The sequence below is a fragment of the Triturus cristatus genome, chromosome 2_1, assembly GCF_964204655.1.
Source record: "Triturus cristatus chromosome 2_1, aTriCri1.1, whole genome shotgun sequence".
NCBI lineage: Eukaryota > Metazoa > Chordata > Amphibia > Caudata > Salamandridae > Triturus > Triturus cristatus.
The window spans coordinates 566,875,205-566,890,422 of NC_140581.1; the positions used below are offsets into that span (position 1 = coordinate 566,875,205).

At 43.7% G+C, this 15,218-nt stretch overlaps 1 protein-coding gene across 1 annotated transcript in view; it reads left to right on the forward strand.

Moving 5' to 3' along the window:
- Positions 1-15,218, forward strand: part of ADGRV1 (adhesion G protein-coupled receptor V1) — a 1,990,932-nt gene that overhangs the window by 463,513 nt on the left and 1,512,201 nt on the right. The window contains exon 25 of the mRNA XM_085632468.1: positions 14,569-14,698. Within this exon, the coding sequence (XP_085488594.1) occupies positions 14,569-14,698 (130 nt within the window). The remainder of the gene's footprint in view (positions 1-14,568; positions 14,699-15,218) is intronic.

Below are 15,218 nucleotides of genomic sequence, written 5' to 3' on the forward strand. Positions count from 1 at the left end.
AAGGGTTGTCCCATTTGCTGAGGTCCAGGATCAACACCAATTAGTGCCCACTGAAACCTATCAATATCTTCACATTCAGCATGCCCTATAAAGGGCTCTGCCGAGGGAAGCAGAACTCACCAAATCCTCACCACTAAAAGATAGATTATTGACTGACTATATGCCTAACACAGCGATCTCCCTCACCTATTGCAAGTTGGTTAAGAACTCCCCAGATGCCTTTGGAGGCCTCCGTGAACATTGGGAGGGGGATCTTGGAGGTATAGAGGATGATGAATGGCCTGAAGTGCTGGTATCCCCCAGAGAGTGAGTTGGACATCCGCTTTAGATTCCATCTGGTGCAGCTAAAGATTTTACACAGATCTTACTATGCATGCACCCGTATGGTAAAAATGGGAAGGGCGGTATCCACATGGTGCCTCAGGAACTGTGGGCATATAAGTACATTTATGCATAATTCAACATTATTGGTAAGCCATCATCCATTGTGTAAACAGTGTCTGTGGGAGTGAGGTAGAAGCCTCTGCAAAGTGGTGCCTTTTGAATATTTGGGAGGCCACTGAACTCACCAACATTTAACAACTATGGATGACGTTGGGTCTTATGATTGCCAAACACAAAATAGCACCTTTATGGATGGGGTTGCCCGTATAAATGGACGAAGATTTGAGGAAAGTGGAATGATTATTCAGGGGTCTATGTGCCCCCATTGTCACTACCAATGGTATGGCAGAGAGACTGTGATGTGTTGGACTGGGGGCCGTCCTGTGAGGCTGGGGGACTGAGGGAGGTGTTTGCGGAGTATCGGAGTGTATGGGAATTTTGAGTCGATTTGATTCTGTTTCTGCACTATATAACACTTTATTTGTAGAGCTGTGTTATTTTATACATGTGTACCATAAAAGTAATAAAAAGATTTTGAAAAAAAAAGTTGGCAAAAGCTGGTTGTCACTGTGTAGGACAAGTTTTTTGCAACTCATCTCGAGAAAATGGTAAAAACGTGAATACAATTTATATTTCACTTTAGTCGGAAATCCAATTTAGTGGTGAAAATGGATCTGTGATAAACGTTTGCTAAAAATCAACCTTTAAGAGTTTACGTTGCCCTCCCAGTGAACAAACAGAAATTAAAACCAATGTGGTTGGCTTCACTAAAGTAACTGTAATCAACACCCCGCAGGAGGCATGAAGGAAAGGCCTCCTGCAGGACAATGCAGGACAATACAGCTGCCTCTGGGAGCAAGACGGTTAAAGTGGTGTAAACCTTGTTACATAGCAAGGATGAGTAAATTTGATGAGTATAGGAAATGGCAACACATAGGACTAATGCAAAAACCCTTTCGTTCAGGTGGAAACCTATTCACCCTTATAGCCCTTTTATACATTTGTCTGTTTCCACAACTGGATGGAAAACTGGTTACAGCACAGGTAGAGTTAATGTTTCCTAATCTCTAAAGATAGTGGACCTGGTTGGAGATACTAGCCTTCTGGAAGGGAGTTAATATAAGGGCCATCTTGAATGATGAATTCATGTAGAGTTTACTGTAAAGGGATAGAGGAATTTCTGGAAAAGGAGACTGAGTTTCCATGGCAAAGATGCCAGTATTGGGCAAAGGAAATGCTCAAATCACCATCTAGTGCACTAGATAATAATGACACTCTTGGATAGATCTAGATGGAAAAAGATTCCGTCTGACGTTTATGGAAAGAGGACCATAAAACTCTTGACCCACGCTGGTACCCAGGGACTAGAACATCTCTCCAAGTGTCAAATGAGTGGCCACCTGCTTCTGCTGGGAACCAGGATTCAGAATGACTCAAGCCTCTGAAGACAATCCAGCTGACTAATTGTCTGTAGCCTACTGTGGACCTTGGGAGAGACTTGGTGCATAGAAGACAGTTTTGAGAACATTGGTCTGCAGATGAGACAAGATGTGGCCGTCCCAGTATCAAGCCACTTTTGTGATTTAATCATTTATATAACCTCAAGAGGACTTAGACAGTGTGCGGAGGTTACCCCAGGTAAGGTGAACCCTTGTAGGCAAGATTTCCAGGGTTGCCCCTCCTGAAAGTTTTTGTCTCAAAGGAGAAGGTGTCAGCTGGAATTCATAGTGAAGGTATCTTCCTCTGAGTGAACTGCCTTGTTATAGCAGGTAGATTTTGAGAATCAAATAAAGGAGTAATTCTGAAACTCAAACTTGGGACTATGACAAGGCTACAAAGTTACCCCAGTGACAAAGTGCCTTCAGCAGCTACACAATCAGAGCTTTTAGCCCCAAAACAAAAGGCTTCAGTGAACATATCTGACTTTGAAGTACCTTTGTCCACTCAGTATACTGGTTTTCTATATTTAATTATTTTGACTACTAGAAAAGCAACAAAGTCTAAAGGTAAAATCTTGAACTGATATGACCCACAAGGCTTACCCAATCTTCCAAAAAGCTCCATCTGGGTTGACCTGAAAGCTCGCATTGGTTCCAGTCTACTATGACCATTAACGTTTACCACTTCATTCTCATTTCTTGGTGCTTTTTTTCTTTAAACTTTATAAATCCATACTTCAAAACTTAGAGGTAGCTACGGAGCTTTGTTATTACTCAGTAAAATCTCTCTGCCAGTTAGGGGACATTTCCAGGGCTTTAGCACAGTTCTGAAGTGATGTGCTGATCTGATTTCATCGCCAGAGGTAGGGCAAAGTGATTGTCACATGGGAGCTCCTCTCACCTGCCTTACCATTGTGAAAGGATCCAGCGGCGGCTTCTGCTGTATCGGTCCTGGCACAGTACTGTCTGAGCCACTGATGCTGATCGTCAGTTGATGTAACCTGGCCCTCTGAGGACTTCCTGCCATTGTTGGAGTTGCTGGAGTGCAGTGAATAGGTTTGCTGTTCATTGACGTCCCAAGCATTCAAAGTACTGCCATGCTGCAGACTACTCACCTGCTGTGGATTCTCTCTGTGAGGCCAAGCATCAGACTAGTACTGGGAGCATCTGGCCCCGGATCCATCACAGCTTTCAAAGAATCCAAATCCACCCCTTTTGTAGTCACTTCTCTGTCCATCTGCCAGTACCCATGGGGACTGTTTTGAGATATCACAACTACTTGCCTTCCATCCATACCACTCCATTGGAGCCCTAGAGATTGGAGCATGCTGTGATGACTCAGATGCAAAGGTGCAAGGGTGTAGGTCCCTGTGGTAAAAACCTGTGGTGAAACTTGGGTACTGTAGTAACTGGGTGCTATAAGGATGGCTGCCATAAGACCACCTAGGTTCATGTCCTGGGACTAGCAGGCTCAGCTTGCTAATTCCAAAAACTCTGAAACACGGCACGCCACCAGGTGAATATTTTGGGATATAGAGTGAGGTGTCCTCCATTGTCCTCAACAATAGGCCTACCAGGATAGACTGTCTCATGGTACAGGAGGATTCTCCTCACAAATAAATGTTTCTCCACCCTAACCTCCTCCGCATGTTAGGGTCCAAAACTGTCTATATATAAAATCCACTGATAGATAGTTCCAGGCCATTTTGAATGAACAAACTTGACCAAGCATATTAGTGCCCATCATTTCGTTTACCCTACATCTCATGAGGGAGGAAATTTGAAGATGGCCTACATTCCAGTGTTAGTCATAGATTTGTTTATTTCTCGCCTCCTTTTCTTTATTACAAACTGTCCTTCTAAACACTTGTTAAAGGCTGGGCCAACCCAGCATCTGTTTCTTTCTTCATTGCCTGGCTCCCCTGGTAATCAATATCATCCCTTTCAATTTTCCTTGTATATTCGTGCTTTGAAGGAAGGGGGATAAGTGGTAGCATATATAATAGGGTTCTATATGTTGCTTGAAAGGAAACCATACATTTTCAAACATACAGAGTTGGTCTTAAACTTCAAATGTACATCTCTCAGGTGTGGTTAGTCTAAAAAGTTTAGTTGACCAATCTTGGTGCATTGGCATTGTCAATGTCGTAGGATGTATATTTTTGCCACCACGAGAACCCTTGACATCAATCTCCTCCAATAGGAGGTGATGTCATCTGTGTTGGTCATGGTGGTATATGAGAGCTGATCAATCTTTATCCGAATATTCTACATTTAATCTTGTCTGCCAATATGCTTTTATCTCTAGCCTCATATTGCCCAAGTACAATATATCTATGAGACTCTGATAAATATTGTTGGAGATTATTCCTCTAGTCTTTCCCCGCGTTGTTTCATATTTCAGAAATGGCAACTCGAGTAGTGCTGTGGGGTCACAATTTGTGCTGAGTGTCTCAAAGGACTTGAGTGTATCACCTTCAAAAAGGTCCAGAATATCTGGATCCCTTTTCCTTTCCACTGCGTCAACTTCATCAATTTGTATCCTTTGTTGATGCCCCTGTTGGACCGGATTAGTGCTCCTCTTCAAAAGCAGCTGTCTAATCCCATCAGTTTATGGGAGTCCCTTAAAGTCAGCCACATCACCTTCAATGTAGGCGAGCAAGATATTTATGTTTCTATTTTATAATTGTAAAGTATCCCTAACCCAGCCAGTGCCTGCACTGTAGCATGCTCAATTGACACCCATGCTGGCTGCTCATAATTGCCTCCCAGTACTTCCTGCAACAGTTGATGCACAAGATAGCAAGATACACGTCCGGAAATCTTACCGCACCTACCTTGTGTCTGCATTCAGTTTTGAGGATTTCAGTCTACGTTTTCTGCCTGCCCAAATGAAAGTTTTAATGCATTTATTTAAGGCATGCAATGTTCCCTTAGGGAATGGAAGTAGTAGCATCCCCAGTACATAATTAAACCTGGATGCTGTCATCATTTTCACCACCTATATCTGACTGAAAACTGAAATTTGGATGGTGGACCACTGGGGGACCATATTTTCCGTTTTTGTCATCAACTGCTGCAGATTATTTGTGATCATATGTTCCAGACTTTTGTAGACAAGTATGTCCAGGTATTTCAAATTGAAAGACATTCAAGTAAAACCAAGTCATCTCTGGCAGGTTTTGTCAGACATTTAGTTAAAGGGAGCACCTCACTTTTAATGCAGTTGATTGTATCTCCAGAGAAAACTGAAAAGGTATCAATCGGAGATATAAGTTGCAGTATTGAGTGATCGGGGTCACTAGGATTCAGCAGAATTCATCTCCATAAACATGATTCTAGAATGTCCGTCATGTGGTTGCTCTGGCAAATAGCAGCTCCCAGCATTCCTTAAGCTAATAAAAACAAGAGAGAAGATAGTGGACAATTGTTAGACCTGAAATACTTCATGTGTTTCTCCCTAACCTTTTTGCCTTCAACCCTCCTTTTGGCTGACATATTTTTTCAGGCTTTAGGACTCTGTGCACTTTACCACTGCTCACCAGTGCTAAATTTGCATGTACTCTCTCCTTAAAACATGGTGGAATTGGTTTATATCTAATTGGCATATTTAATGTACTTGCAATTGCCTAGTAAAGTGGCACTACTTGTGCCCAGGGCTTGTAAATTGAATGCTACCAGTGGTCCTGCAGCACTGATTGTCCCACCAAGTAGCACTTTGAGCATGTCTCAGGCCTGCCATGGCAGCCTGTGCTTGCAGTTTTAAACTGCCATTTTGACCTGGTAAAATAAACCTTCTGCCAGGCCCAAACCTTTCTTTTTAATACATTTAAGTCACCCCTAGGGTAGGCCCTGGACAATCCACAGGGCGGGGTCCAAGGTATTTAAAAAGTTTGACATGTACTTTTAAGTTTTACACAGCTTGGCAGTGAAAATCTCTTACATTCGTTTTTCACTACTGCAAGGCTTTCCTTTCCCATAGAATATTATTGAAGTTGCCTTATTACAGTTAATATATTGTAATATCCCAATGGGAACAGGTTACAGTTCATGTTTGGTGTCTTTGGAATCGTAATGAAAAATCCTAACTTATGTTGAAGTCTGATTTTAAATTACAATTTTGAAAATGCGTCTTTTAGAATGTTGACATTTTCCTGTCTTAGCCATTTGGTGCCCGCAGCCTGTCTCACATGGCTGGGTGAGGTTGACAGTTGGGCCTTGTGTAATCCTCCTAGACAGCCATACAATAAGGAGCTTAGGTGTGCCTGGATGGGCCATCGCTGGCAGTATGGGGGGGGGAGGAGCTGGGCACACCCCCACTTACACTTGAATAGGCTATGTCCTGCCTCCACACAAAGGGCTGCATACCCCCTGAAGTTATTCTGGAGGCTGGGCCAGGCAGGTGTGACAACTGTGCACTTCAAAGGCCTGTATCTAGAAGCTTCTCCCCTGTTCAAAGGCAAAATTGGATATGAATATTAGACCTCAGACACCAACTCTTCAATACACTTCTGGACCTGTGGATACTCTGCCAGGAAGAAGGACTGCTGGGCTGCCGGAAGGACTGCCACTCAGCTAGACTGCTGCTCTGAAGGACTGCTAATCTGCTGTGCTGACCTGCTTCGTGCTGCCCTCTTGCCTGGGTGAGACAGACTGGCCCTGCACCTCTTATACCCAGAACCCTAGAGTGACTGCAAGGGCTACTTGGCTGGCCTCCTGATCTGAAGCTTCAGTGACACAACTGGCTTCCAACAACATTGCAGCTGCACCTGTACTCTGCCAAGTGCTGCCACCCCAGCTTCACTTGATTACACCTCTTTTTGCCATCAAGAGACAGCAGTATCTTGTCATTGTGGGTGAGTCTCACCTGCCATAGAATATTTGCTAGCAGGCTCATACGGTTCGCGGATGACCTGACCAGCACAAAATGCACTTGCGAGACATGGATGAGGCTCGGTATTACCTTTTTAAGTCTTGCAGCCAAGGTTTTGGCTTGAACCTTCATCTTGGTGTCAATTCGCGATAAACGCACATTAAGTAGGGTCTTTGTTCAGTTTTAAGACAAAGCTGATGATTGCTTTGTTATTTTCTGCGTATAGTCCTTTATCGTTCACTTCTTTAAAGACTTTGCATAGCAGGGGGTGCCATCATCTGTTTTTTAAATTTGTAAAATTCAGTGGGGAACCCATTTTCTCCTGCTGCTTTTATACAGGGCATGCATATCTACAATGGCTTCCAAGATCTCGTCCTCTGTTGTTTTCTCCTCTAACATTTGACCTTCTGTCTCAGACAGAGTTGGCTGAAGTACTCCCTCCAAGAGCATCTGTTCATTCTGCTGGATTTCTCATGCTTCTGAACTATACAAACCACTTAGAAATTGAGCAAAGGCATCCGCTATTGAGTGTGTAACCAGTTGACCACTCTGGTCATGCACCACCTGTATGCCCATGCAACAGACAGTGTTCCTTCTGCTGATCCTTTCACCTCCACCAACTTTCTGCATGGTAATGAATTAGCCTGGCCCATATCAGGACCCCTGTAGAAAATGTAGTTCACTGGCCATGGATTTAGAGTCTTCTTGTGCGGAATCTGTAGTAGATATAATGAAGGTCAATTTCCTCATCAGTGTTTCTAAGGTGGTATGGTGTACAGCCATAGTTTTTGCTATTCAGCCACTACTTTTTTGAAGTGAAATTGGTGTGTTGACTTCCCTATTGACACTTGGATTGTGAGAGAGTGGGAGCTGGGTGTGGTGGATGGGGTATAGTGGGGTAGAGACAGACCTCTGGGAGGTCCTCTCTGGTATCCTTCTCATCTTTCTTTGGCATGGATCACTGGTGGTGACCCATCTGTGCTACACCACTTGTCTTTCTCCAGGTGGCAGGGTCCTTCCAAGCCTGGTTCTTGGTGCATTGCGTACGTTTTCACTGTCTGTGTTCTTTGCATACACTGTCTCACTTGTCCCCTTTTCGGAGATGCAGGACATGTGGATAAAATAGCAGTAGAATCAAATTTCTCACAGGGCCCCCTTGGTGAGGGGTCGCAATTAGTTAGTACCAATTTAAGCGTAGCCTTGGAGGGCGTATCTTTGTCATTTATAGTGACCTAAAGGTTTGTATTAGAGAGCACGGTCCTGCATATTAATATTGCCAGTACACAGGAGTTCTTTGATCCCTCTACCACAGGGCAGTGATATTATTAAGTCTTCACTTCCTTCAGGATGATAGTGTCCTGCATCACAATTCAGTACGGTGAATACTTTCCTCCATCGGTTCTGACCATGTCCGATAGTATCTGTTCACCACTCAGTGCCTACTATTCATGCGGTCATTTCTGTTGCCAAAACAGTATCCCCAAACCATCTCCCTTCCTCCACGTCTTAGGTTCCCTCCGTGCAACCTAAATCATAGTCCATGCAGCCTAGCATAGTCCACCAGTGGTATAATGTTCAGTTTTTGGCAAGTGCAAGGCCTCCAGGCCTAGGCGTCATCAGGCTTAAAGACAGATTGCTGCACCATTTTTGGTCCTGCTGCTCTCAACCTTGTCTCTGCCAATTATCAGACTGCCCTGCCACCCTGTCATGGCATACTGTTGTGCGAACCATGACATGAAGGTTGCAGCATTTATTGCTACCTTCCCATTCAGTCTCCTCAGCTGTGGCCCGTGCTTAATTTCGAGGCAGTGCGTATTCTGATATCCATGCGTTGCCCAAGGTGTGGTGAGGGCCAGACCTTCCGGTCTGTGCTCCTTCGCGTCCTGGGGCTCAAGCAGCATAGTTGCCTTCTCTGTAGCAGGAAATGTCAGTGCCCCTCGTGCTTAGGTTGCACCTCCACCTGCTCCTGCGGTATTTTATTGCCCAGGGACAGAGGATTTAGAATTAAGGTGCTGGTTGATTGGAGCATCTCAACAGGAGTTGACCATCTTACATGTGGCTCCTAAATGGTCTTGAAAATCCGCTTTAATGTCCTCTGTCTGCTGGAGCTACAATCTTGAAGAGCTGAGAAGTCCTCCCCCCTCAGTCACTGTATTAACATCTGGTGAATTGTCCATTAGTGCATCCCCTAAGTCAACTCTGGGATCTAAGATCTGTGCAATTTTTCCTTAGTCACGGCACCTTCTAAGTTGGCTAGACAAACTCTTTATTCTGAGACCTTTTCTGGCAGCCTGCAGTCTACCTATCAACACTCCTCCAAAATGAAGTTGCTTTGGACACACATTTATGAACTACATCTCAGTCATAGGAACAGTGGCGGCTCCTCCATAGGGGTGTGGGGGCGTCACCCCACTGCTTTCTCCCAGTGCGAGAGGCAGAAACATTAAAAGGTAAAACTACCATTTTATGTTTATGCTTCAGTGCTTCTCGCAATGCAAGAACGCAGAAGTGCCTGGTTGTGGGCGGGCGGTCGGTCCTGCTCAAGAGCAGGGGAGGAGTGGCTTCCGCCCTGTTGTGGAACCTGACTGCTTTGGTCAACCTGGGTTTACCAAAGCAGTCATGTGCACTCTCCCTTTTCTCTATGTAGGCTGCATGCAGCCTACATAGAGAAAAGGGCCTCCCATTAGGCGCCCGGGTGGGGCGCTGTGCGCCTGCACTGCACCGCACCAATCACAACACCGCCATTGCAGTGTTGTGATTGGCGGAGGGAAGGGAGGCTGCCTGTGGGTGGCTTTCCTGATGAGAGCTGCTGTGCTGCAGGAAAACGCAGCACAGTGGGAGTCGGGACCCGGCCAGGAGCTGAGGTGGCGCGGGACGGTGAGTTTTATTTCATTTTAATTATTTAGATGACCCCATTTCCAACCCCCGTCATGCTGGCCACGACTGTCCAGATTGTGTGTCCTAAAGCACTATGAAAGCAAACCAATGGCATCTATGCGCTGTGTGCCGCTAGTTTAACGTAAAATGGCCTAACTCCCCAACTAGTCACCTCCTCTCTGATTTCTTCTGGGATTCTATTCTCGGGCAGGTAGATTTCCGTACGTACACATCAACACACTACGTCCAGCTCTCTCGTGCCTGTTTCCACGGCGGTCTCAGATTTCCCACACCAACCATGTTCACTATCCAGGCACGTGTGCTTCGCACTTCCTTTCTGACTAGTGCACTTTCCTAGCATTGCCTCTTGTGAGTCTCAACATCTGCGTGCATCTTTCTGAGTGTGCACATGCTATGTCCCCCTACTTCCATTCACGGTGCAGAAGTATTTCTTGTGTTAGTGCTTATCCCCTTGTGTCTACTCTACATTTTCTCTGGTGCATATTCCTGCGCGAGCACCGTTGGGTGTTACTATTCAGTATCCTCAACTGAGCTCGAATGCACATCCCTCACTCCTGACAGTTTATTCCCTATACACGAACATTGCAAGGTAGGCGGTGCTCTGGCATAATGTGATTGCGTACATCAGAGTGCATGCACACCTGTCTAGTTGCTACATCCTTTTCCGAGTGTAAGCACTCAGTTTCCCCTGCTCCTACACTTAGTGGGCACCTTTATTTGCTGTGCCCGCATGCTGTATGATCCTGTGAATAGGGTGAGTGTGTACGTATTGGTGCATGCCCGCACTGGGTATCGTGCTTGTTCGTATTCGTATATGCTATGAGTGGGAGTGCACCCATTTATATGTGTGCAGGCTCTCCGTCTGCGCTGTTTCTAGAAAATGGGAATTTGGAAAACGAGGATATATGTTTTATCATTCTTGTGATAAAACTCAAATATTTGCTGTTCATAAAAACTCCTGGAATAGAATATGGAGTTGGTGTAATAACAACACCTCACTCCGGCATTGCATATTGTTTGTTGGTGATGTATAAGTTACGGCACCTCACAATCCCACCATTGAAGAGGCATAATCTGAGCAAGCCAGTTAATTTAGTAAATTAATCAGTCACAGCGAGCGCGGGAAGGTGACATCTATGATGTGGCTATAAATGTTTGCCCACCATCTAGAGGCTTATCTCCTAGGATATGGACCGTTCCTTTCTGACGCGAGTGCCCCCCCTCTCCCTGTGTGGGCCTCCTTCTACCGCAGTACGCCCAGTCGTGTTCCGGTAATGATCATGGGATTTTCAGCTGAAGTACCAAAAGTTGGCCTCGCCGTATGATATTATTAAGTGGGAAGCCGAGGCACTGTAGCTTTCAGTTGGCAGCCGAGCACGTTTGGGTGGTTTGATAAGGCTACTAAAGAGTTTACGATGTGACAGATGTTTCACTGCCTTGTCTCCTTTTTCCAAAGCAAATGCCGTATTCATTATTTAACCTGCTGACTTTTCCACAGGCCAGGAGAAACTTGCCACTTCGTATATATCTGTCAGCGATAGTGGCTGGTTAGACCTGTTGGCTTTGTTGATGCTTGTTTTAATGAGAGCGCACCCGTCTGTTCGCTTCTGATGCTGCAGTGCGGCGTGCGGGGCAGTGGTGGTGGCGGTAGAGGCACGGGAAAAAATTAGAGAATTAAACTATGCCTCCTCATCTCAAAGTATGTGTGCCATGCACTTATTTAAATAAGAGATCAACACTTTTAGAAGTCTAATCTCCAGCACATTTACTTGAGAAAGTCATTATATTACACCTTAGATTTCACTAAAACCCATGCTGTAATTTATTTTACATGTTTTAAGGTCTACTTCTCATTGCTGCTTCTAATTACTTTATTCCAACTTGACTTCATGTGTTAGATCATTTAAATGTATTGTTATTATTTTAATTTCTCAAATTTGCTTGAAATTGAAAATGCACCAATTGTCCACTCTTTTTTCAAAACCTCTGTAAGTTGTTCGGGCATGCTTGCTACGCTCGCCACAGTGCAGTACGACAATTATTTTTAAGTCTCACCTCTTTCAAATGTCACCAGCCGCCACTGCATAGGAACCAAGATAGGCTTGTTCAACATTACAAAGTGTTCTCAGAGCTTAATTCCATGAGAAATAATTTCCCATCTCTGAATAAAAACTTGGATTCCACAGATAGGAGACTGGCTGATTTTAAGAAACAACGGCATACTAAATCAGATTGCGAAACGTAACTGTAGCGCCGAGGCTCAAGTTCCCAAACCACTTGAGCAAGGAAATATGACGGCATTCCTGAAGGACTTTCGACCTTGATTGTGGGATCTACAATTATCTGAACCTCTTAATGTTAAACAGGCACATAGACAGAGATCTTGAGGCCACCAGACACTTGACAAACAAAGCCTATGTTAAGTCACCAAATGGCAATTCCGTTTTGCAAGCTTTCAAAAACGAGGTAGGACCTTTCCTCCATAATGGCAAGTCCAGTCATGCAATTGCAGACTATTCATTTGTTATTGCTGTAAAATGTTCCTTGGAATGAGACCCAGGTTTCATCAGAGAAATGACAAATTGGCCTGTTTGAACCTGCCATTATGATCATTATGATTACTGGAAGTCTATAGAGCTTCACTGACATTTGAGTATGGATCCATTCCCCTTGCTGAGACTCAAGCAGATACATTGTGAGAAAAGCAAGAATGCTTACAGCATGCTAACATATCAGCTACAGACAGCAGGGGAGACTTAAGTGGCTTTACCTGGTATTCAGGATGCTCAAGTTCGCTTGGTAACACATCTGGAGGACATCTCAGAGTCTTTAACTTCATTTTATGAGCCCCTACACAGACCAGGGAATCACCAGTAGAAAGGGAATTCATGCCTCCCCTTCATCTACCCTCAGTGAGTGACAAGGGTTATGATCTTGTGAGTGCAAGTGCTGTGGTCACCACAGATGAGATTAATATGCCATCTCCAACTTGCCAACTTTCAAGTACCCAGGGAAGGATGGGATTCCTGGATGATTCTTTACAATATTCAAGGTTCACTTGCCTCCCATGCTTGGTTCCCAGGTTATTCCTTCCTTGAACCATCACCTGGTGGCCTTTGTGCTGGGATGCTGTTCCAGGAACCACCTGTATATTGTCATCTACATTGATTAAAAATGTTTCTTCCTGTTCAGGCCTTATCATATCTTCCCTTTATGCTGATAATATCTTTATGATGGTTATAGATCCTGACAAGCGACTGCCTACATTAATGTCCTTCATTCATTAATTTTCACAGTTCTCAGGTTAACTGGGGAAAATGTGGTGTGCTGCTCTGGTAAATCTGGTAGTACTGAGCATGCTGCTGAATTGCAAGCTTGCACATAAAGGCCTGAAGGCTGGCCCATTGTTCTATGCCTCAGCGCCTCAGTGGTGCAATGTAGGTCTGGCCATAGCAGGATTCTGTTTTGGAGTACATGACACTCTGTTCGTATCACAAGAGTGGAACATCTTACTCAAGTTGATAACCTGAACTCTTTCCTGTACTGAAATCTGATTTTGCCTTAAGCGCCACAGAACCTTTGTAACATAATTAGATAGTTCATTGCTCTCCTAGGTAAGTGGGTAGAGACCCTGTGTCCGTGTTAACTTCTCTGGTGCTGTCCTATCTTAGAAAACTGGGAAGATTTAGAGGAGTGGTGTTGGGCCTCTAAAGAATGCTGACAGATCAAATACACTTCACCCCTGTGCAGTATGCTCCTAGGGAGTTTTATCAGATTGCACTACACAATGATTACACTTTGGAAGACTAGTCTACTTTACTCGCTTCCCATGATATGCTCCTGAGGAAAGCAACACTGAAATATTCCTTTTTCAAAATTCTTCATAACTGGAATTAGTCACCCCTCCGATTACACAAAGTTGGGGTTTGCCCCATTCTGAATGCTAGTGGTCTGCACTTCTCATGAAGAAAATGCATACAAATTGCTTACCAATTGGTACTTATCTCCAACAAAGCTCAACGCAATGTTTAGCGGCCCGGATATGTTTTGGAAAAGTTTCAGTGAGAGAGGTAAATTCCTGCCCTTTTACTGGAAGGAGATTATTGTCCAAATTGGAGCGATGATAGGGGTGCCACTCCCTCTTTAGCAGTTGGTGATACTCCTGGGGGATGCAGAGGAACACAACAAATACCCTTTAGCCACAACCAGAGCCAACCAGAGCCAAACTAATCACTCATTTTTGGTAGCAGCCAGATTGGCATTGGCTCAGTTTTGGAAACAACTCATCACCTCCCCTTGGTGAGGAAAAACTTTGAACATTTATGAGCTTGAAAGAATGACTGCAGAGGTCCAAGCAAGGATGGACACATTTAAACTATTTGGCTGCCCTTCCAGACTTTCATGAAATCTGGTGGGGGAAGGGGTCTAATCCTGGTCTGGTTCTAAATCTGGTGTGAAAAGCTGGACTTAATGTGAATAACTCTGAATAGGATGATTTGCCCACAACCAGTCATGTAGCATAATGTTTTAATCTACCAGTGTGGGAATTCTTATAATGCAGTTGTACTTCCAGATTTGTTTGAATCTTCTTGAAAATATGTACATTGTTGTTAACTGTTTATTTGTACTGAATACTACTGTTTTACAAAAGTAAACTAATGTGGCTAAAAAATAGGACTGCTTTGTGACCTAACCATATTGTGTTTTTAAATGGTAGGGGTACCTCCTCCAATATTAATAGCCACATTTCTGGCAAGGAGGTTCTCAGGTCTCTTGTCTATACCTGAAAATATATAAGCATTAAAATAGTTACAATGTGTATTGTGACTCACATTACATTTTTTCTTTTGCTAGAAAGGTTAAATATTTCATTGATAGTAAATTCTGTTGAGGACAGTATTTCGGAAGGCAAAATTGCTACCCTTTTTCTCGTATCATTTGATATGCAGTAAGGTAACATCATTTGTGTTTTAGGAAGCTTCAGGAACCTTGGAATTTGAGCCAGGAGAAAGATACAAACATATCATCATCAACATCACGGACGACTCTGTCCCAGAGCTTGCTAAATCTTTCAGAGTTGAACTTTTCAATCCAGAGGGAGGAGGTAAGGCTGATCTGCAAGGTGTCCTGCACAAATGCTTTTCTCTGTTCAAGCAACATGAAATATATTGTATGGGGCGGTATGGTTAATGCCACCACTTATAAGGCCCTTGCATTAAATTAGTAGTAGTCTTCATTGTCCTACATTGTAACTTTTGCATTTTTGTTTGAACATTTTCTCAAAAAAGTTATGAATATTTTCTGCTGAAGACATAAACCAGATATGGCAGTCCAGGAAAAGAGAATCAAAATGTGGTCAACTTTGTTAAAAAATAGAAATTCTTATCAACTTCCAATATGCATGAAATTTACATAGTTAACATGTAAACATTTTGTGTATTATCAGGTATTTGTAAAGAACTAAAGACTACCTAGTCTCTGAGCACATTGGATTAGATATCAGTCTGGCGAGCAGTTGAAAGAATATATAGTTAAAAATAACAATGGATATGTATGCTGACTGCAGTTGGTAAAGTCTTTGAAGAGTTACTAATGACAAAGTATGATGAGGACCAAGGTGGAAG